Genomic DNA, 23,766 nt, shown 5'->3' on the forward strand with positions numbered 1-23,766 from the left:
GGAAAAGCATTCCTCATGAAGGTAGTTGAGAGAATGCCAAGAGTGTGCAAAGCTGTCATCAAGGCAAAGGGTGGCTACTTTGAAGAATCTCAGCTATAAAATATATTTAGTTTTGTTTAACAATTTTTTGGTTACTACATGATTCCATATGTGTTATTCCATAGTTTTACAATGTAGAAAATAGTAAAAATAAGGCAAAACCCTGGAATGAGTAGGCGTCCAAACTTTTGACTGGTACTGTATGTAAATAAGGTATGTATGTGTCACGCCCTGACCGTGGAGATCCTTTTTATGTCTCTATTTTTGGTTGGTCAGGGCGTGAGTTTGGGTGGGCATTCTATGTCTGGTGTTCTATGATGTCTATTTCTTTGTGTTTGGCCGTGTGTGGTTCTCAATCAGAGGCAGCTGTCCATCGTTGTCTCTGATTGAGAACCATATTTAGGTAGCCTGTTTTCCCACTTTGAGTTGTGGGTGATTATTTTCTGTTTTGTGTTTTTCGTCACCTTACAGAACTGTTAGTTTGTCGTGTTGTTGTTTTGTTAGAGTGTTCATATTTATTAAAATAACGTATTATGAATATTTACCACGCTGCACCTTGGTCTTCTTCTTCTCCCGACGACAATCGTTACAGTATGTTTTTTATTTGTAATACATTTGCAAACATTTCCAAAAAACAGTTTTTGCTTTGTCATTATGGGGTATTGTGTGTAGATAATAATAATTTCATGCATTTTAGAATAAGGCTGTAACGTCTCAAAATGTGAAGAAAGTCATACTTTCCGAATACTTTCCGAATGCACTGTACATGTCGATTTTGCACTGTGCATAAACAGTAATGTCTCTCTGGATGAAATCAAGAAAAACAGCTCAACTACTTCTCTCTGACTGGTACCTGTTACTCCGTAGTGCTGCGCATCTCTTCATTATGCCTGGTCCTGGACTAAAAAGCGATTTAAATTCAATTTCCATTGACCATGCCTTATAGTCCAGGGCTTTATTTGTGTCTGGGAAACCGGCATCTATTGATATCTCTCTCGCTTCCTCCTTCTATAGCTTACTTATCTGCTGCTCTTTCTCTTTTAGTTCCCCTCTGTTATTTCAGTTCATCACTGTAGGATGTGCTGGCCCATGGATCTGCTCCCATTGCCCCCCTGTGCTGAGCTGGTGGTCCGTTCTCTGAGTGGGCTCCTGTGGACCCTGCTGCTCCTCTTCCTATGGTATTGTTACAGGGTGGGCTCCGACCCGCCAGCCCCAGGCCAAGCCATCCCAGGAAAGCACAAGTCCGGCTCCAGGCGCTCTGTGTTGTCCCGTGCCGGCAGCTGTGCGGGAACAGAGTGCAATGCCACATCAAAGATGGCCACTGGAGATTGGGGGACTCCCTGCATCTCCATGGAGACAGGGGAGGAGGAACAGGGGCGAGGCTACCTGACCCCTGTGCTGAGCCATGCCCTGTTCCCAGCCCAGGCCACAGCGAGTGGCAGGAAGCTGTATGCAGCACTGCAGGAGTATGCAAAGCGCTACAGCTGGGCTGGCATGGGACACATTTATAAAGGACTCCGGGAGCAGGTAATGTGAAATCTGAAATGTACAGTCATTTCAATTAATGATATACCCATTGATTTTTGAAGAATATGAAATGCCTGATCAGCTTAATACAACTGTCTAAACCCATCATAACCCAAAATATAATGGTTAGTTGGTCACACTTTATTTGGATAGTACAGATATTCCATCTGTAGATGCTATACATACTATCAACAAATCTTTTCATAAGCAACTGGAAAGGGAAAGTGAAAGGGGGATACCGAGTCAGTTGTACAACTGAATGCATTCAACTGAAATGTGTCTTCTGCATTTAACCCAACCCCTTCTAAATTTGTGATTAGGGTACGGTATAGAATATATATTAGGGTAAGCATTAAGGGTTAGGGCAAGGGTTAAGTTTAGGATTATAATAAGGGTTAATGCTTAGGGTTAGTAGATAGTTAGTTGAACTGCTACTAATAGTCTGTAGAGCATCTACAGATGGACTATCCAAATAAAGTGTTAGTGGTTGATTTACTCCATTGTTTGTAAACCAAGTGTTTGTGTATCTGTGCCAAGTCTGGCAAAAATTGCCTGCATTTTGAAAAGACACTAGATGAAACTGATATTAAAGGTGAATCAGAATCTCAGGTGCCACCTACACACTTAAAAGGCCCAATGCTGCTGTTTTTATCTCAATATCAAATAATTTCTATGTAACAATTAAGTAACTTACCATAATATGTGTACCATTAAAATATTCAAAAATAAACAAAAATAGATTTTTAGCAAAAACAACCTTTCTCAAGCATGACTTTTGCTAGGATTGTCTGGGAGTGGTCTGAGTGAAGGACCTAATTGAAGGGATATCTAACCTGAAAACTAGCTGTTATTGGCAGAGTGGTTTGGAACTCTGTTTCTTATTGGTCTATTAATTTATACTTCCTGGTGATGTCACCAGGCAGGCCAAAACTCAACCCATGCAAAATCTTCTGATTAGAAGCTCCTGTGTAGATTGTATTTTCAGCTAGCAACTATCAGCAAATAACACTGATCACATTTTGAAAAACTTTGACAGTGTTAGTTTCACCAGCTGTTGTACAAATATGACACAAAACACAGAAAAACAGAATTTTGCCTGCACTGGGCCTTTAAAACTTCTTATGGCTGCAGGGGCAGTATTGAGTAGCTTGGATGAAAGGTGCCCATTTCAAACGGCCTGCTCCTTAGTCATAGTTCCTAATATTTGCATATTATTATTAATATTGGATAGAAAACACTCCAAAGTTTCTAAAACTGTTTGAATTATTTCTCTGAGATTAAAAGAACTCATATTGGCAGGCAAAATCCTTGAGTTGAAATCAAACCGGAAGTCAGAAATCTGAGATTGTCTGTATTCAACAGAGTCCCAAAAGAATTCCAAATGACGTATGGCTGGGGTTGCACTGCCTAGGGGTTCCACTAGATGTCAGCAATAAATAGAAATTCCAATGAGATTTCTATGGTGTTCTGGGAGAGAATGAGAGCAGAATCAGTCAGGTGTCCATCAAGCAGCCACTCGCGTAACATCCCTCTTCCGCATGCAAGCCACTGCCGTTCCATGGCTCACGCAGACAAGAAGGAATATTCCGGTTGGAACTTTATTGAAGCTATATGTTAAAAACATCCTAATGATTGATTCAGTACTTAGTTTGAAATGTTTCTTCGACCGGTAATATCACATTTTGAAGTTTTTGTCCGATATGAAGCTGACCAGAATTAGCGTTTGGATATGTTTACCAAACGCGCTAACAATTGGACATAAATAACGGATTTTTTCGAACAAAACAAACATTTATTGTGGACCTGGAGTTTCTGCTCTGCTTTCCGATCGAAACCAACAAAGTTAATGAAATATTTATAATATATTTTATTGTTTATAGTGACGCTATCTCTGCAACTGTGACATGCTAATTTGAGCGCCGTCTCAGATTATAGCGTGCAGTTATTTTTCCTTAAAGTTAAAAAAAAATCTGACATAGCGGTTGCATTAAGGAGAGGTATATCTATTAATCAATGTGTATAACTTGTATTACCATCTTTATTTATGATGAGTATTCATGTTGAAACGATGGGCTATGCAAAGTCACTTGATGTTTTTGCCACTAGTGAATCTAGTCGCCTCAATGTAAACTCAGATTTTTTGATATAAATATGAATTGAATCAAACAAAACACGCATGTTTTGTGTAACATGAAGTCCTTGGAGTGTCATCTGATGAAAATAATCGAAAGTTAGTGAATAATTTTATCTCTATTCTGGTTTTTGTGATGCTATCATTAGCTGGGAAAAATGGCTATGATTATTTTTAGTTTTGTTGTGACCTAACATAATCGTTTGTAGTGCTTTCGCTGAAAAGCCTATTTGAAATCGGACACTTTGGTGGGATTAACAACAAGATTACCTTTAAAATGATATAAGACACATGTATGTTTGAGGAATTTTAATTATGAGATTTATGGTTTTTGAATTTGGCGCCCTGCACTTGGACTGGCTGTTGTCATATTGATCCCGATTTAGGGCTTGCAGCCATATTATTAACAAAAATGATTCTATATACAGTTGAAGTCGGATGTTTACATAAACTTAGGTTGGAGTCATTAAAACTCGTTTTTCAACCACTCCACGAATTTCTTGTTAACAAACTATACTTTTGGCAAGTCGGTTAGGACATCTACTTTGTGCATGACACAAGTAATTTTTCCAACAATTGTTTAGAGACAGATTATTTCACTTTTAACTCACTGTATCACAATTCCAGTGTCACAATTTCAGAAGTTTACATACACTAAGTTGACTGTGCCTTTAAACAGCTTGGAAAAGTCCAGAAAATTATGTCATGGCTTTTGAAGCTTCTGATAGGATAATTTACATAATTTGAGTCAATTGGAGGTGTACCTGTGGATGTATTTCAAGGCCTACCTTCAAACTCAGTGCCTCTTTGCTTGACATCATGGGAAAATCAGCCAAGACCTCAGAAAAAAAATTGTAGTCTCCACAAGTCTGGTTCATCCATGGGAGCAATTTCCAAATGCCTGAAGGTACCACGTTCATCTGTATAAACAATAGTACGCAAGTATAAACACCATGGGACCACACAGCCGTCATACCGCTCAGAAAGGAGACGCGTTCTGTCTCCTAGAGATGAACGTACTTTGGTGGGAAAGTGCAAATCAATCCCATAACAACAGCAAAGGACCTTGTGAAGATGCTGGAGGAAACAGGTACAAAAGTATCTATATCCACAGTAAAATGAGTCCTATATCAACATAACCTGAAAGGCCGCTCAGCAAGGAAGAAGCCACTGCTCCAAAACCGCCATAAAAAGGCCAGACTACGGTTTGCAACTGCACATGGGGACAAAGATCGTACTTTTTGTAGAAATGTCCTCTGGTCTGATGAAACAAAAATAGAACTGTTTGGCCATAATGACCATTGTTATGTTTGGAGGAAAAAGGGGGATGCTTGCAAGCCGAAGAACACCATCCCAACCGTGAAGCACGGGGGTGGCAGCATCATGTTGTGGGGGTACTTTGCTGCAGGAGGGACTGGTGCAATTCACAAAATAGATGGCATCATGAGGAGAAAAATTATGTGGATATATTGAAGCAACATCTCAAGACATCAGTCAGGAAGTTAAAGCTTGGTCAAAAATGGCTCTTCCAAATGGACAATGATCCCAAGCATACTTCCAAAGTTGTGGCAAAATGGCTTAAGGACAACAAAGTCAAGGTATTGGAGTGGCCATCACAAGGCCCTGACCTCAATCCCATAGAAAATTTGTGGGCAGAACTGAAAAAGCGTGTGCGAGCAAGGAGGCCTACAAACCTGACTCAGTTACACCAGCTCTGTCAGGAGGAATGGGCCAAAATTCACCCAACTTATTGTGGGAAGCTTGTGGAAGACTACCCGAAATGATTGACCGAAGTTAAACAATTTAAAGGCAACGCTACCAAATACTAATTGAGGTCATGTAAACTGCTGACCCACTGGGAATGTGATGAAAGAAATAAAAGCTGAAATAAATCGTTCTTTCTACTATTACTCTGACATTTCACATTCTTAAAATAAATTGGTGATCCTAACTGACGTAAAACAGGGAATTTGTACTATGATTAAATGTCAGGAATTATGAAAAACGGAGTTTAAATGTGTTTGGCTAAGGTGTATGTAAACTTCCGACTTCAACTGTAGTACCAGAAAAGGGTTCTTTGGCCAGTAACAATAGCGGAACCTTAATGATGCTATATAGAACCCCTTTTTTAAGGTTCTATAAAGAACCATTTAGGGCTACCGAGTGGCGCAGCGATCTAAGGCTAGAGACTACAGACCTTGGTTCAATTCCAGGCTATATCACAACCTGCCGGGATTGGGAATCCCATAGGGCGGTGCACAATTGGACCAGCGTCGTTCGGTTAAGGGTTTGGCAGGGGTATGTTGTCATTGTAAATAAGAATTTGTTCTGCACTCACTTGCCTAGTTAAATCAAATAAATAAAAAACATGCTCAAAAGGTTCTATATAGAACTTTTATGGTGCTATGAAAAGCCCTTTCTTAAAGATAGGCTCAGCGAAATGACTTTACCACGAGCAACACCAAAGATTTTAACATGGTGATATTTGCAACACTTCGCTTTCACACAGTCACACACACTTTCTGTGCATGTGCACCAAAACAGAGGAGAAGTTGAGCCTCGCACTTCAACAATCTTATTTGTTGTGGAAATTGACACACTGCTGTTTTCTTTCTGCATCTACATAATATTGCTGAGTCTACCTTTAACGCTAGAACTGCTAAAGCAGTCATTCTGACTGCTCAATAATTGTATTTATTTATTACTATGCAATTTTTTAAGTCATGCCACCCTCCGTCCTTGACTTTTCCTAAATAAGTCTATATAACATACTGTCCGCGTTAGAATCTTAATATCACAAACAGAACTGGAATTTTAGGAGGGCATGTTCTTTTTTGAATGGTTTTCCCCATTGCATCTCCTCCTGACAGTAGGGCCTGCTCCGCTCCTTCTTCCAGTTGAAAGTGTAGTGCCCAGCAGATAAACATCCCAATAATTTCCTCGAATCTGAACCTAAACTAATTTCACACATATAACAGATGAAAAATATTAAGTAAAGTACGATGGGGAGAAAGGGGTAGAATGGGTGAGTTGATAAGCGAGGGTAAGCAACAATGCGTAATCACCCCTTGTGAATTGTAACGGCAGCCTTCCTCCTCTTCGTCTGAAGAGGAGGTGTAGCAGGGATCGGAGCAAGACGCAGTGTAGTTGGTGCTCAACATATTTAATAATACGAAGTGTGAACACTACAACAATACAAAAATAACAAAATGTGGCAAACCGATACAGTCCTAGCTGGTGCAGAGAAAACACAGAGACAGGAAACAACCACCCACAAACCCCAACACAAAACAAGCCACCTATATATGATTCCCAATCAGAGACAACACAAAACACCTGCCTCTGATTGAGAACCATATTAGGCCAAACATAGAAACAAACAAACTAGACACACAACATAGAATGCCCACCCAGCTCACGTCCTGACCAACACTAAAACAAGCAAAACACACAAGAACTATGGTCAGAACGTGACATGAATGAAGAACAGGGTGGGCCATTCCATTGTATTAATCCATTCTAATTATAATATTAATGATGCACTACTCAGAAATCGATCCGCCATTTTCTGGTTGCTAAAATTCTAACAGTTTGCCTAATTTCAGTTTATGTGGCAAAACAAGCAAGTATAGTGTAGATAATCTCTCCCAAGTGGACATTCTCTCTTTCTCCCCTGACCCATCTGTCTATCGCCTCCTTTGAATTCCATGCTGTCACAGTTACCAGCCCTTTCAAGCTTAACATCCTTATCATTTATCGCCCTCCAGGTTCCCTTGGAGAGTTCATCAATGAGCTTGACGCCCTGATAAGTTCCTTTCCTGAGGATGGCTCACCTCTCACAGTTCTGGGTGACTTTAACCTCCCCACGTCTACCTTTGACTCATTCCTCTCTGCCTCCTTCTTTCCACTCCTCTCCTCTTTTGACCTCACCCTCTCACCTTCCCCCCCTACTCACAAGGCAGGCAATACGCTTGACCTCATCTTTACTAGATGCTGTTCTTCCACTAATCTCATTGCAACTCCCCTCCAAGTCTCCGACCACTACCTTGTATCCTTTTCCCTCTCGCTCTCATCCAACACTTCCCACACTGCCCCTACTCGGATGGTATCGCGCCGTCCCAACCTTCGCTCTCTCTCCCCCGCTACTCTCTCCTCTTCCATCCTATCATCTCTTCCCTCTGCTCAAACCTTCTCCAACCTATCTCCTGATTCTGCCTCCTCAACCCTCCTCTCCTCCCTTTCTGCATCCTTTGACTCTCTATGTCCCCTATCCTCCAGGCCGGCTCGGTCCTCCCCTCCTGCTCCGTGGCTCGACGACTCATTGCGAGCTCACAGAACAGGGCTCCGGGCAGCCGAGCGGAAATGGAGGAAAACTCGCCTCCCTGCGGACCTGGCATCCTTTCACTCCCTCCTCTCTACATTCTCCTCTTCTGTCTCTGCTGCTAAAGCCAATTTCTACCACTCTAAATTCCAAGCATCTGCCTCTAACCCTAGGAAGCTCTTTGCCACCTTCTCCTCCCTCCTGAATCCTCCTCCCCCTCCTCCCCCCTCCTCCCTCTCTGCTGATGACTTCGTCAACCATTTTGAAAAGAAGGTCGACGACATCCGATCCTCGTTTGCTAAGTCAAACGACACCGCTGGTTCTGCTCACACTGCCCTACCCTGTGCTTTGACCTCTTTCTCCCCTCTCTCTCCAGATGAAATCTCGCGTCTTGTGACGGCCGGCCGCCCAACAACCTGCCCGCTTGACCCTATCCCCTCCTCTCTTCTCCAGACCATTTCCGGAGACCTTCTCCCTTACCTCACCTCGCTCATCAACTCATCCTTGACCGCTGGCTACGTCCCTTCCGTCTTCAAGAGAGCGAGAGTTGCACCCCTTCTGAAAAAACCTACACTCGATCCCTCCGATGTCAACAACTACAGACCAGTATCCCTTCTTTCTTTTCTCTCCAAAACTCTTGAACGTGCCGTCCTTGGCCAGCTCTCCTGCTATCTCTCTCAGAATGACCTTCTTGATCCAAATCAGTCAGGTTTCAAGACTAGTCATTCAACTGAGACTGCTCTTCTCTGTGTCACGGAGGCGCTCCGCACTGCTAAAGCTAACTCTCTCTCCTCTGCTCTCATCCTTCTAGACCTATCGGCTGCCTTTGATACTGTGAACCATCAGATCCTCCTCTCCACCCTCTCCGAGCTGGGCATCTCCGGCGCGGCCCACGCTTGGATTGCGTCCTACCTGACAGGTCGCTCCTACCAGGTGGCGTGGCGAGAATCTGTCTCCGCACCACGTGCTCTCACCACTGGTGTCCCCCAGGGCTCTGTTCTAGGCCCTCTCCTATTCTCGCTATACACCAAGTCACTTGGCTCTGTCATATCCTCACATGGTCTCTCCTATCATTGCTATGCAGACGACACACAATTAATCTTCTCCTTTCCCCCCTCTGATAACCAGGTGGTGAATCGCATCTCTGCATGTCTGGCAGACATATCAGTGTGGATGACGGATCACCACCTCAAGCTGAACCTCGGCAAGACGGAGCTGCTCTTCCTCCCGGGGAAGGACTGCCCGTTCCATGATCTCGCCATCACGGTTGACAACTCCATTGTGTCCTCCTCCCAGAGTGCTAAGAACCTTGGCGTGATCCTGGACAACACCCTGTCGTTCTCAACTAACATCAAGGCGGTGACCCGTTCCTGTAGGTTCATGCTCTACAACATTCGCAGAGTACGACCCTGCCTCACGCAGGAAGCGGCGCAGGTCCTAATCCAGGCACTTGTCATCTCCCGTCTGGATTACTGCAACTCGCTGTTGGCTGGGCTCCCTGCCTGTGCCATTAAACCCCTACAACTCATCCAGAACGCCGCAGCCCGTCTGGTGTTCAACTTTCCCAAGTTCTCTCACGTCACCCCGCTCCTCCGCTCTCTCCACTGGCTTCCAGTTGAAGCTCGCATCCGCTACAAGACCATGGTGCTTGCCTACGGAGCTGTGAGGGGAACGGCACCTCCGTACCTTCAGGCTCTGATCAGGCCCTACACCCAAACAAGGGCACTGCGTTCATCCACCTCTGGCCTGCTCGCCTCCCTACCTCTGAGGAAGTACAGTTCCCGCTCAGCCCACTCAAAACTGTTCGCTGCTCTGGCACCCCAATGGTGGAACAAACTCCCTCACGACGCCAGGTCAGCGGAGTCAATCACCACCTTCCGGAGACACCTGAAACCCCACCTCTTTAAGGAATACCTAGGATAGGATAAAGTAATCCTTCTAACCCCCCCCCCCCCTTAAAAGAGTTAGATGCACTATTGTAAAGTGGTTGTTCCACTGGATATCATAAGGTGAATGCACCAATTTGTAAGTCGCTCTGGATAAGAGCGTCTGCTAAATGACTTAAATGTAAATGTATAATCATTATACCATGTAAACCGCTGTGAACAAAAATTTCCATAACCAAAAATATTGTATTTCAGCTGTTTGAAGCTGGTGTACAAAAGTGAAAGTAAAATAAGCTAAAACTTAAGAACGGGAAGCATAGAAATAGGGCACATAGAACATATCTACCGCTTCTCAGACTTGCTTTCAGTGAGAATGACTCACATTTCTATGTGAATTTGGTAAAGTCCCCCAAAAAGTTACATATGGCAGCTTTAAAATGGTATGTACCCTATATCAGTCCACCGAATCAAAGACGTCTTACCAGTCTACTCTGGCCTACTTAGAGTAGGCTGCACAGTGAGAGTGTGCGTAATTGTACATGCTGAATGGCTTTCAATATCTGGGAAAATATCCATATTGGGCAGCAGGTGAGCGAGTGATGGAGAATGTGGTGATTAGGCTTGTGGAACCTTAAATTGGCAAGGGGAGAAATGTCACCATGCACAATTTCTTCACTTCACTGTCATTGACAAACAAGTTGCTTGCAAAGAAAACAAGTCTGGCCGGCAACATAAACAAAGTGAGATAGGAGCTGCCTCCCTCTGCACAAAATAAGGCACCTGTACAGCCGTTGTAGTCCACAACAGTGCTGAAGAATGACAATGAAGAGAAAACCAGAGATTATTAAGCACTACAACCAAACAAAGGCATGTCAAAGTGTGTCAAGCAAGTGAAAGTTACAAAAATTGTGTTAACTGTTAGGATAAGGGATAACAGCTAAATGAAATCCAACTGAAGACATTGCATGAAGACGACCACAAGCATGAGCTGACAATAATTTATACGTTTTTATTGTTGTCTTATTGACACATTCATTATAATTCCATTATTGCTTTTGTGCTGAGTTTCACTATTTTGTCAAGGCCAGTCGGCGCTTATAACGATGTTTAGGCTAATAATATTATCGTCATCTGACCGCTCGTCTTGACCGTGCGTTTTGGTGGTTGGCGTATTTTTTTTGAAGGGAAGCCTAGTTGTAACAAAGGCACGAATAAAATTGATTGAACACTTGAATTGTGTGTTTTTTTGTTTTTCCATATGTGACCCGTTTCAGGAAACTAGGCATATGTCACGGGTCACTACTTCACAGGCGAGCTGTTAGAACATAAACTTTTTTTTAATAAAAAATTTTGGGGGGCAGAAATGCCTTCTCGGACATGTGAACTTTCATGTGCCTTAATAACAAACTTGTTTGCCATCTGTAAATACAAATAAAATTGTTAGATTATGAGCCTAGCTGGTTTAGCCACAGAAAAAGAGAACAACCTTCCCGCTAGCCATGATTGGCTGAGATAATGAGTAAGATGGACATGCCGAGAGGTGAGTTTGGATTGGTCTGCCATAAAGCACGCTTCTGTCTATTTGAGCTGGTCAGTATGTCTAGGTAATCCTCTCTAACGCGGCTTAATTTTATTTTTTTATTGCGTAGTAAAACTGCATAAGCCTAATGTCAAGTTAAAGTGTACTGTTAGCTAACTAACGTTACGTCTATGCTCTCCACTTTCTGGAGGACCGAGTTTTGAAATCAGTGGAATTCGAGTATGAATGCTAAGGAGGTGGCGAAAACATGTCTCCAGATCTTCAAACTAAGGGCAACCATGGCATCCGACAGGAGACGCATCCATCGATGATGTATACAGGTAAGATAGTCAAGCTAGCTACATTGTCAGATATTACACGTTTCTAATTTTGACAGAAAGTTGTTTTATTTCAAGATAAAGTGTACTGACTGGCTCGCTAGCTAACGTTATGTGTATGATCTTATTATTCATATCTCAGACCCATTTGCTTGACTAGTTATAGACTGGATGGTTAGCTACCTGCATCTGGTCCTCCATCTTGACCAGTGAGAGTACAGAGACACTGACTTCATCAGAGTGCGACGTATGTTCAAAACGGAAACCTGTCGAATGCTGAAACCTGAACTAAAGACCTCGGTTTAAAAGTTTATACAGTGTTTTATATACTTTTATTATATTTTGAAACCTGCGGCTCTGTTCAGCTAAATTTCTGTGAGCGCAGCTATCTGTCCCGGGATCCTGCCAGATTCCGTATAGGGGAAGAGATGCGAAAGCCTAGCTTGCCTAGCTGGCTCGGCGGTTTCAAATGGAGGCCGCTATTGAACCGCTTTCCAACGTTGCAGGAGCTGCGTTTACTTTGCTTTGTTCCATGACAATGTGGACTGTATTGACTTTCAATGTAGCAACTGCATGCTTGGGGAGGACTACAGGGGCGAAGCAGCTACTCTTAGCAAGCCAGTAGCAAACCTACATAAGCTACTGGGGAACCCACGCCCACCTACTTTTTATTTTTCTTCCACCCCAGTAGCCGGACGCCGCTCTGGTCTGGTGGAGGTTTCGCCGCCGTGTCGGCTCTCTACAGCCGACTGGCCGGTGCTAGGCTGGGTTCCATCCCCAAAGGGGTCTCCCCCATCCCTGGAGAACGGAGTTGATCTCGACCCAACCAACCAGCAATGGATGTACGTCACACACGTGGAAGTCGAAGAAGGCGTCCTCTGGCAATGGGGATCTCCATGGAGATGTTGAGCCCGGAACTGACACAGACCAGAAACAGCTATACCTATCAAGATCGGATCCGGAGGTACCTGTGTCTTCGTCCTCGACTCTGTCTCCTTCTCCGGTTGCTTCTACCTCGGGTTCAGATCCTCAGAGCTCCCAGCCTCACCAGACCGTGAGGCTGCCTGAGAGACCGGCCCATTCAACATCACCAGCTGTCATCATAGGCAGTTCTATGGTGAGAAACATCTCGGTCCCCAAGGCAAAAACTCTGTGCTACCCAGGAGCACGAGTACAGGACATAACAAGGTTGCTTCCGACTGTTCTACCACAGATGCCGGAAGCGGACACTGTCGTAGTCCATGTGGGGTCAAACGACATCAGGAGGGCTAGCTCAGAACATTTGAAAATAGATTTTAAAGAACTGATAGCATTAAAAGACTCCAAACAGGTCCAGTACCATCGTTGGGCCGCGGATGTGAAAGATTCAGCAGACTGCTGGCATTACACATCTGGCTAAAATACTACTGTAGCTCTGCTGGAGTCACTTTTATTGATAACTTTGACACCTTCTGGAAACAGAAGATACTCTACAGCAGGGGTGTCAAACTCATTTCGCATCGTGGGCCACATACGGCCTAGGGAGATGTCAAGTGGGCCGGACCATTAAAATTATACCATACTCTGCTATAAATAACCAAAATATCATGTCTTTCCTTTGTTTTGGTGTAAAGAAGCACAAGAACATTAGGAAAATATTGAAATTTAATGAACTATCCTTTTACAAAACATTTCATGAAACACCTCATATTTCCTTAGACAAATGTGCAATTTACTTTTATCATTCACAAATATGCATTGCAACTGATCCCACTGATTGTACAAAGGCACAAAACTTTAATTGGTACTGAAAAATATAGTAATGCACTTTAAGATTAAATGAGACTTTTACTTGTTGCAAACACACCAAGCACGAAGGTTTTCCGTGCATCTCTGTAAATAAATAGGACGTGGTCCATTTTTCTTTGAAAATTCTACACTCCTTATCTACTTTTCTCCGTTTGGATAACGACATTTTGGCTAATGAGGGTGTAGCGGAGAGGTAGAGACCAAGGTATTAACAACGTCGTAACAAGCAGCAGATGGCGCATTGATACCGTCTGCTGTTTTCAGTCTGTCTCAGTGATGCGGCTTGTCTTCTACTCTGATGGAAAGAGTGCGCCCCTTAGCGGATAATCCATGAATTGCAGCGAATTAAAAATATTAATTCCATGTCTTTTATGCATTTTTTCCACTTTCAAATTATCCTGCGGGCCTGATCGAACCTCCTTGGGGGCCGGTTCCGGCCCGCGGGCCGTATGTTTGACACCCCTGCTCTACAGGAAAGACGGAGTCCATCCAAATCATCTTGGCTCCTGGACTCTGTCCACACATTTCAAGACTGCATTGAAACATTGACTGGTAAATGATCCAGGATCAGCTCAGTTAATCCCTACCATTGTGAAAATGAGTCGCCGTAATGGTGCATCAAATGTACATGATCTTAGGGACATTGGCAAACACAATGTAAGTAATTTCATTTATGTACCCCTAATTGCACCAAATACATCTGTTTATCCTACAGCTCTTGTAAGCAGTAATCATGAGCCTATAAACCAGAGTTACACTCTTAGCACTGAGGCGGTGTGCAATAGTAGGAAGAACACTTTATGCAGCTCACCCTGCACTATCAGCTCCAATGTAAATAACATGAGAAAGTCTACCTCTGATAAACTTCCCAGTAAAGCATTAAAAACAATCAAGCAACTCAGAAAAGTGCTAAAAATAGCCCATATCAACATATGTAGCCTAAAAAACAAGGTCCATGAAGTCATTAACTTGCTTGTAACAGATGACATTCATATTCTGACTGAAATCTCTGAAACTCACTTAGATGATACCTTTTGAATATACAGTGGTAGCAATGCATGGTTATAACATCTACGAAAAGACAGAAATGCCAAAGGAGGCGGTGTTGCGGTCTATATTCAGAACCACATTCCTGTAAAGCTCAGAGACGATCTAATGTTAAATACTGTTGAAGTAATATGGCTACAGGTTTATCTGCCTCACCTCTTGTGGGAAGCTGCTATAGACCACCAAGTGCTAACAGTGAGTATCTGGATAATGTGTGAAATGACGCATTTATGAAACTACTTATTCCAGTTACTAATAAGCACGCACCCAATAAGAAAATGACTGTAAAAACTGTTAAATCCCCTTGGATTGATGAGGAATTGAAAAATTGTATGGTTGAGAGGGATGAGGCAAAAGGTATAGCAATAAAGTTTGGCAGCCCAACTGACTGGCAAACGTACTGCAAATTAAGAAAGCTTGTGACTAAACTAAATAAAAAGAAACTACATGATAAAACAAAGATAAATTATATAAAGAATGATATAAAAATCTTTTGGGCACCTTAAATTACATTCTTTGAAAAAAAAGCGAACTCTGCTCCTTCATTCATTGAATCAGATGGCTCAATTCATCACAAAGCCCACTGATATTGCACTGATAACTACTTTAATGACTTTTTCATTGGCAAGATAACCAAACTTAGGGATGACATGCCAGCAACAAACGCTGACACAACACATCCAAGTATATCGGACAAAATTATGAAAGACAAGAATTGTACTTTTGAATTCCGTAAAGAGGTGAAAAAATTATTGTTGTCTATCAACAATGACAAGCCACCAGGGTCTGACAATCTAGATGGAAAATTACTGAGGATAATAGCAGACGATATTGCCCCTCCTACTTGCCACATCTTCAATTTAAGCCTACTAGAGAGTGTGCGCCCTCAGGTCTGGAGGGAAGCTAAAGTCATTCTGCTACCCAAGAATAGTAAAGCCCCCTTTACTGGCTCAAATAGCCGACCAATCAGCCTGTTACCAACCCTTAGTAAACTTCGTAAACTTAGTGTTTGACCAGATACAATGCTATTTTACAGTAAACAAATTGACAACAGAATTTCAGCATGCTTATAGCGAAGGACACTCAACAAGCACAGCACTTACACAAAGGACTGATGATTGGCTGAGAGAAATTGATGATAAAATGATTGTGGGGGCTGTCTTGTTAGACTTCAGTGCAGCTTTTGACATTATTGATCATAGTCTGCTGCTGGAAAAACATATGTGTTATGGCTTTACACACCCTGCTATAATGTGGATAAAGAGTTACTTGTCTAACAGACATGCCACTGACTTTGCGTAAAGCCAGAGTTTCTATGTATGCGGATGACTCAATACTATACACGTCAGCTACTACAGCGACTGAAATGACTGCAGCACTCAACAAAGAGCTGCAGTTAGTTTAAGAGTGGGTGGCAAGGAATAAGTTAGCCCTAAATATTTCTAAAACTCAAAGCATTGTATTTGGAACAAAACACTCACTAAACCCTAAACCTCAGCTAAACTCAAAGCATTGTATTTGGAACAAAACACTCACTAAACCCTAAACCTCAGCTAAATCTCAATACTATACACGTATAGTGTAAAGCCCTTTTTTAAAAATCCAAAGCCCTTCAATCCAAATGATGGTTAAGATTTTAAGTTGCGGTTTCTTTTCTTTTTTCATTTAGCTGAGGTTTAGGGTTTAGTGAGTGTTTTGTTCCAAATACAATGCTTTGAGTTTAGCTGAGGTTTAGGGTTTAGTGAGTGTTTTGTTCCAAATACAATGCTTTGAGTTTTAGAAATATTTAGGGCTAACTTATTCCTTGCCACCCACTCTTAAACTAACTGCAGCTCTTTGTTGAGTGCTGCAGTCATTTCAGTCGCTGTAGTAGCTGACGTGTATAGTATTGAGTCATATAGTACTGGCCAATAAATAGTGTGGAAATTGAGCAAGTTGAGATGACTAAACTGCTTGGAGTAACACTAGATTGTAAACTGTCATGGTCAAAACATATTGATGCAGTAGTAGCTAAGATGGGGAGAATTCTGCTTATAATAAAGCGATGCTCTGCCTTCTTAAGAACAAATTATTATTTACAATGACGGCCTACCTCAGCCAAACTCAGACGACACTGGGCCAATTGTGCGCCGCCCTATGGGACTCACAATCATGGCCAGTTGTGATACAGCCTGGATTTGAAGCAGGGTGTCTGTAATGATGCCTCTATCACTGAGATGCAGTGCCTTAGACCACTGCACACCTTGGGAGGTATAGCCACCTGGGAGTTGATGCCACCATTTCAGATTAGTCTAACGTTGTTCTTGCGCTGTACCAAATGATTTATAAAAACTAGCTTGATGGGTCGATGTCCTCATTGTGGTTTTACAGAAAAGTTTAATACGTTTTATATACACACATTTTATTTAAATATTTATGAAATGCACATTGTTATATTTGGTAACACTTATTTTCCCTCGACTCCAACTGTCACATCTGCTCCTGCTACGCCCTCTGGTGTTCATTTGGTGTCTTCTTGACCTGCAGTTACTCCCCCTGTACACTCTCTCTCTCCCTCCCTCTCCCTCTGTCTCCTGTTCCACATCTCACCACAAAACTACCTTGCTCTGGATTTTACTCACCACCACTACCTTGGATTCCCTTCAGGACCTGTTTACCCTGTTCTACTCAGCTAACTCCAACCTCAGTCTCCACATCTGTTTTTTCTGCAACTCATCCGAGCTTCCCCGGATCTGCACTCCATATCTCCCTGTGTAACAATAAGTATTTTGGTTCACTCATCCCTGTTTCCTCATCTGAGTCTGCTCTTAGGTTCCCCTGTGTCGCTCCGCTTAACACCAACCCCATTCGATGCGGGTGGAGCTATGTCTACATAAGGGTGCTAATGTCTTTTTTAAAAGACATAGCTTGCTAGCTAGAGACATAAGAAAGTAGTTGTGGTCAGTAGTTGTGTGGTTGTGGTCAGTAGTTGTGGTCAGTAGTTATGGTCAGTAGTTATGTGGTTGTGTTGGAGGTTTTTAGGGCCCTACAGTATAGACATGGTCAGTAGTTGTGGTCTGTAGTTGTGGTCAGTAGTTGTGGAAGCGTAGTTGTGGAAGCCATTGTCATTACCACAGTGCTGCCAACTCTCACTCATTGGACACATGCATTCGACACTCTTCACACACTCACATTTCTCAAGCGTTGAAAGAAGTATTGCTTCTTAAATTAATCCAGTGCATTAAGTTTTCAACTCTGACTCCAAATCGTTTTCTTAATCGGAGCTCCATGCGCCTGCAATTCTACATCACGAGCATTGTAACCAATGCTTCCCTTGGACTGCTGTGCAGATGAAATATCAGTGGGCGCAGAGAAGCAGGAGATTTTCTCTGGCTTTTGGCCAAGTGAGACAGTAGCGTCCCGCCTAAACTCAGATTTTTGGATATAAATATGAACTTTACAGAACAAAACATACATGTATTGTGTAACATGAAGTCCTATGAGTGTCATCTGATGAAGATCATCAAAGGTTAGTGTTTAATGTTATCTCTATTTCTGCTTTTTGTTACTCCTCTCTTTGGCTGGAAAAATGGCTGTGTTTTTCTGTGGCTATGTACTGACCTAACATAATCGTTTGGTGTGCTTTTGCTGTAAATCCTTTTTGAAATCAGACATGTTGGCTGGATTCACAACAAGTGTAGCTTTAATTTGGTGTCTTTCATGTGTGATTTCATGAAAGTTAGATTTTTATAGTAATTTATTTGAATTTTGCGCTCTGTATTTTTACTGGCTTTTGGCCAAGTGGGACGTTAGCGTCCCACATATCCCAGAGAAGTTAACTGCCTTGTTGTTAGGAATTTTGCCTGCCCAGCGCAGTCTGAGCTGCCTGCCTGCCCAGCGCCGTCTGAGCTGCCTGCCTGCCCAGCGCCGTCTGAGCTGCCTGCCTGCCCAGCGCCGTCTGAGCTGCCTGCCTGCCCAGCGCCGTCTGAGCTGCCTGCCTGCCCAGCGCCGTCTGAGCTGACTGCCTTCCCAGCGCCATCTGAGCCATCCGTCTGCCCAGCGCTATCTGAGCCATCCGTCTGCCCAGCGCCGTATGAGCCGCCCGTCTGTCCAGAGCCGTCAGAGCCGCCCGTCTGTCCCGAGCCGTTAGAGCCGTCCGTCAGTCAGGAGCCGCTAGAGCCGTCCGTCAGTCAGGAGCCGCCAGAGCCGCCCGCCAGCCAGGAGCTGCCAGAGCCGCCCGCCAGTCAGGAGCTGCCAGAGCCGCCCTCCAGTCATGAGCTGCCCTCCAGTCATGAGCTGCCCTCCAGTCATGAGCTGCCCTCCAGTCATGAGCTGCCCCTCAGTCCGGAGCTGCCATTAGTCCGGAGCTGCCTTTCAGTCCAGAGCTGCCTCTCTGTCCGGAGCTGCCCTTCAGTCCGGAGCTGCCCCTCTGTCCTGAGCTACCTCTCTGGCCTGAGCTACCTCTCTGTCCTGAGCTACCTCTCTGTCCTGAGCTACCTCTCTGTCCTGAGCTACCTCTCTGTCCTGAGCTACCTCTCTGTCCTGAGCTGTCTCCTAAATTTTGTGGGGACCTTGGTGAGGATTCCTAGGCCTAGGTCGGGGGCGAGGGTCGCCACTCAAAGGACGCTAAGGAGGGGGACAAAGACAATGGTGGAGTGGTGGTCTCGTCCTGCGCCGGAGCCGCCACCACGGACAGATGCCCACCCAGACCCTCCCCTTGAGTTTTAGGGGTGCGCTCGGAGTCCGCACCTCAGGAGGGGGGTACTGTCACGTCCTGACCATAGTGCTTATGTGTTTTGCTTGTTTTAGTGTTGGTCAGGACGTGAGCTGGGTGGGCATTCTATGTTGTGTGTCTAGTTTGTCTGTTTCTGTGTTCGGCCTAATATGGTTCTCAATCAGAGGCAGCTGTCAATCGTTGTCCCTGATTGAGAATCATATATAGGTGGCTTGTTTTGTGTTGGGATTTTGTGGGTGGTTGTTTCCTGTGTCAGTGTTTGTGCCACACGGGACTGTGACGGTTAGTACGTTTGTTATTTTGTATAGTGTCTTGTCTTCGTGTATATTAAATCATGGAAACTTACCACGCTGCACATTGGTCCTCCGATCCTTCTCGCCTCTCCTCGTCTGAGGAGGAGGAAGAGCTAGACTGCCGTTACAGAAACAGACAGAGTGATTTTAATTAATGAGCTCATAAAGGAATTATTAAATTCCCGTGACACTTGTTTAGGGGCAGAAGGACAGATTTTTACCTTGTCAGCTTGGGGATTCAATCCAGCAACCTTTCAGTTACTGCCCCAACGCTCTAACCACTAGGCTACCTGCCACCCAAAATAAGCAAAGAGAAATTAGTCCATTACTTTAAGACATGAAGGTCAGTCAATACGGAACATTTCAATACATTTTTTCAAGTGCAGTCGCAAAAACCATCAAGCTCTATGATGAAGAGTTACCTCTGCTGCAGAGGATAAGTTCATTATAGTTACCAACCTCAGAAATTGCAGCCCAAATACTTCAGAGTTCAAGTAGCAGACATCTCAGCATCAACTGTTCAGAGGAGACTGCGTGAATCAGGCCTTCATGGTCGAATTGCTGCAAAGAAACCACTACTAAAGGACACCAATAAGAGACTTTCTTGGGCCAAGAAACACAAGCATTGGACATTAGACCTGTGGAAATTTGGCCATTGGTCTGGAGTCCAAATTGGAGATTTTTGGTTCCAAACGCTGTGTCTTTGTGAGACGCAGTGTGGGTGAACGGATGATCTCCGCATGTGTATTTCCCACCGTAAAGCATGGAGGAGGAGGTGTGGCGGTGCTTTGCTGGTGACACTGTCTGTGATTTATTTAGAAATCAAGTCACACTTAACCAGCATTGCTACCACATCATTCTGCAGCGATACACCGTTCCTTCTGATTTGGGCTTCGTGGGACTATCATTTGTTTTTCAACAGGACAATGACCCAACACACCTTCAGGCTGTGTAAGGGCTTTTTTACCAAGAAGAAGAGTGATGGAGTGCTGCATCAGATGACCTGGCCTCCACAATCCCCCGACCTCAACGAAATTGAGATGGTTTTGGGATGAGTCGGACCGCAGAGTGAAGGAAAAGCAGCCAACAAGTGCTCAGCATATGTGGGAACTTCTTCAAAGACTGTTGGAAAAACATTACAGGTGAAGCTGGTTGAGAGAATGCCAAGAGTGTGCAAAGCTGTCAAGGCAAAGGGTGGCTTTTTGAAGAATCTCAAAAATAAAAAATAAAATATATTTGTTTAATATTTTTTTTCATTACTACATGATTTCATAGTTTTGATTTCTTCACTATTATTCCACAATGTAGAAAATAGTAAAAATAAAGAAAAACCATTGAATGAGTAGGTGTCCTAAAATTTTTGACTGGTAGTGTATGTGTTTGTGATCCTTTTAATGTAAGGTGATGCTAAAGTAAAATGTCCATCCTGAATGGACAATAATGCTTTATTCTATTCTAGCTTTCACCTGGATTCACCTGGTCAGTCTATGTAATGGAAATATCAAGTGTTCTTAATGTTTTGTATACTCAGTGTATATAAATAAAAACCTATTCCTTCAAGTATGTTTTTTTAAGAGTACTAATGTTACTGTACCCACTACAACAATAAATACTTTTGTACGGGATAAACAGGGTCAATGCGTTCTCTGGAAAATAATGCACGACTTGGCCATGATACGGCAACTGCTCCGCCCACAACCGTAAGGCTCTCCAGAGGGTAGTGAGGTCTGCACAACCCATCACCGGGGGCAAACTACTTGCCCTCCAGGACACCTACACCACCCGATGTCACAGGAAGGCCCAAAAGATCATCAAGGACAACCACCCGAGCCACTGCCTGTTCACCCCGCTATCATCCAGAAGGCGAGGTCAGTACAGGTGCTTCAAAGCAGGGACCGAGATACTGAAAAACAGCTTCTATCTCAAGGCCATCAGACTGTTAAACAGCCATCACTAACATTGAGTGGCTGCTGCCAACTTACTGACTCAAATCTCTAGCCACAAATTGGATGTAATAAATGTATCACTAGTCACTTTAAACATGGATACTTTATGTTTACATACCCTACATTACTCATCTTATATGTATGTACTGTACTCTATACCATCTACTGCATCTTGCCTATGCCGTTCGGCCTTCGCTCATCCATATATTTATATGTACATATTTTATTCATTCCTTTACACTTGTGTGTAAAAAGGTAGTTGTTGTGAAATTGTTAGATTACTTGTTAGATATTACTGCATGGTTGGAACTAGAAGCATAAGCATTTTGCTACACTCGCGTTAACATCTGCTAACCATGTGTATGTGACCAATAAAAATTAGATTTGAATATCATTATTTGAATATGTTGGTAACCCGTTGTATAAAAGAGATAATGCTCTTGAAGCCGGTGTTTGGAGGATATATTGGCACGGACCTAACAACACCCGTGCTCATATCTCCTCCAAACACCGGCTTCGAGGGCATTATCACTTAAATAATGCACACTCTAGAATGCAAACACTGTATAACATCAAAACATGATCAAAACTATAATTTCCGGGGCTCCCCAGTGGCTCAGCGGTCTAAGTTTCTGCATCACAGTGTTGAGGCATCACTACAGCCCGGGGTTCGATCCTGGCCATGAATGGGAGTCCCATAGGGTGGCGCACAATTGGCCCAGCGTAGTCCTAGTTAGGTGAATGTTTCTTCTGACACATTGGTGTGGCTAGCTTCCGGGTTGAGTGGGTGTTAAGAAGCGTGGCTTGGTGGGTCATGTTTCAGAGGATGCATGGTTTGACCTTTGCCTCTCCTGAGTTCGTTGGGGAGTTGTAGCGACAAGATCATAATCATGAAATTGGGGAGAGAAAAGGGGGTAAAAATCACAAAGAGAAATAAACAAAACAAAACTAATTGCCAGTGCTTGCATCTGTAGCTCTATGAATTTGAGAGTGGTTACATTTCTCCTGTGATATCCCTCAGCTGTTTACAAAAACAGCCTTACCAAAGAACCCTTGAAGAATTCTCTTTCCTAAGTGTGGACTACTGTTATGCCCTTGAGCAAGACAATCCCTAACTTGCTTAAGGGGTGCTGCTATTTGTTGCTTCCAGCCACTCGGTGTGTGTTTGGTGTCCTGGTGGTTGGGATTTAAAGTACAGAAAGCAAAAAGATAAATAATACAAAACATCCGTTGCATAATTTTGTTTGTTTTCATCCTCAGTGCAAAACAATTACAATAAAAATGTATTAACCACTGTCTAATGTTTAGTTCTTTCTCTGTGATTTGTCTTTCTCAGGCCACATTAAATGATCGCTCCTCCATCCAAAAGCCTCATCTCTTCTTCCTCCCAGATGTCCCTAGCATTCCCTTTTTCCCACGTGACGCCCATCGACATGACATTGAGGTCTTGGAGGCCAACTATCCCATAATCCTCGCAGAGTTCCAAGCGGTCTACCAGAGAGGCATTGATGCGAAGATGGGCTGGACTGGCCTGGGACCTAAGGTACAACTCCCAGTGAGCATGTACCTGTTCAACACCTTTTAATTGTTCCTTCCTCATTTCCTTGATTTAGTCACTGATCTAACCTGATTGGACAATTAGGTGAAAGCAAAGGTTCTCTTGCATAGCTTTCACAGATCCAGTCATGTCACATCAGTGAGTTCTTCCAAAACAGAGGGAGACGGAATATATTTTTTATGTTTCCATAGCCTCTGAGCCTGCACTACTAGTCCCACCCTACACACACATATTTGAAATTCGGCGTAAGTCACTCACTTCAAATGGAGGCAGTCTGCACCGTTGCAGTCAAACTCCCACTAAGCTTTGGTGCCGCAAGTTTGCACTTCTAATTCTTGCTATTCCACAATCTACGGGAAGTTGATTTAAAGGGGGGCTGAACTGACTCACTACCCAATTGTTGGTCCAATTCGCTTCATATATACTTATGAGGGGGCATTAGGCAGAATAATATCTAAAATAGTAGATTTATCAGGGTGTTTAAAGTTGGGGCAGGTTGGTTGAGTTATCAGCGGAGTTAAGTTTAGCTCAGTACAAATATATGTTAGTCTATCTGACACTGGCATCAACCAATCCAGGTGAAGATCACCTGTTATTAATAATTCAGATTTTGCATACTTAGATGGCAAGTCAGACAATTTGTTAAGAACACATGGGGG

General features: G+C 43.4%; 1 protein-coding gene across 1 annotated transcript; it reads left to right on the forward strand.

Annotated features, from left to right (window-relative positions):
• The first annotated feature begins 1,116 nt into the window (after positions 1 to 1,116).
• LOC139579708 (aspartate beta-hydroxylase domain-containing protein 2-like) lies at positions 1,117 to 23,134 on the forward strand. Its single transcript, XM_071408537.1, has 2 exons — positions 1,117 to 1,566; positions 22,886 to 23,134. Exons 1-2 carry the CDS (start codon positions 1,117 to 1,119, stop codon positions 23,132 to 23,134), a joined length of 699 nt encoding a protein of 232 aa, XP_071264638.1.
• The last annotated feature ends 632 nt before the right edge of the window (positions 23,135 to 23,766 follow it).

Source organism: Salvelinus alpinus, chromosome 6 (genome assembly GCF_045679555.1).
Source record: "Salvelinus alpinus chromosome 6, SLU_Salpinus.1, whole genome shotgun sequence".
Lineage (NCBI taxonomy): Eukaryota > Metazoa > Chordata > Actinopteri > Salmoniformes > Salmonidae > Salvelinus > Salvelinus alpinus.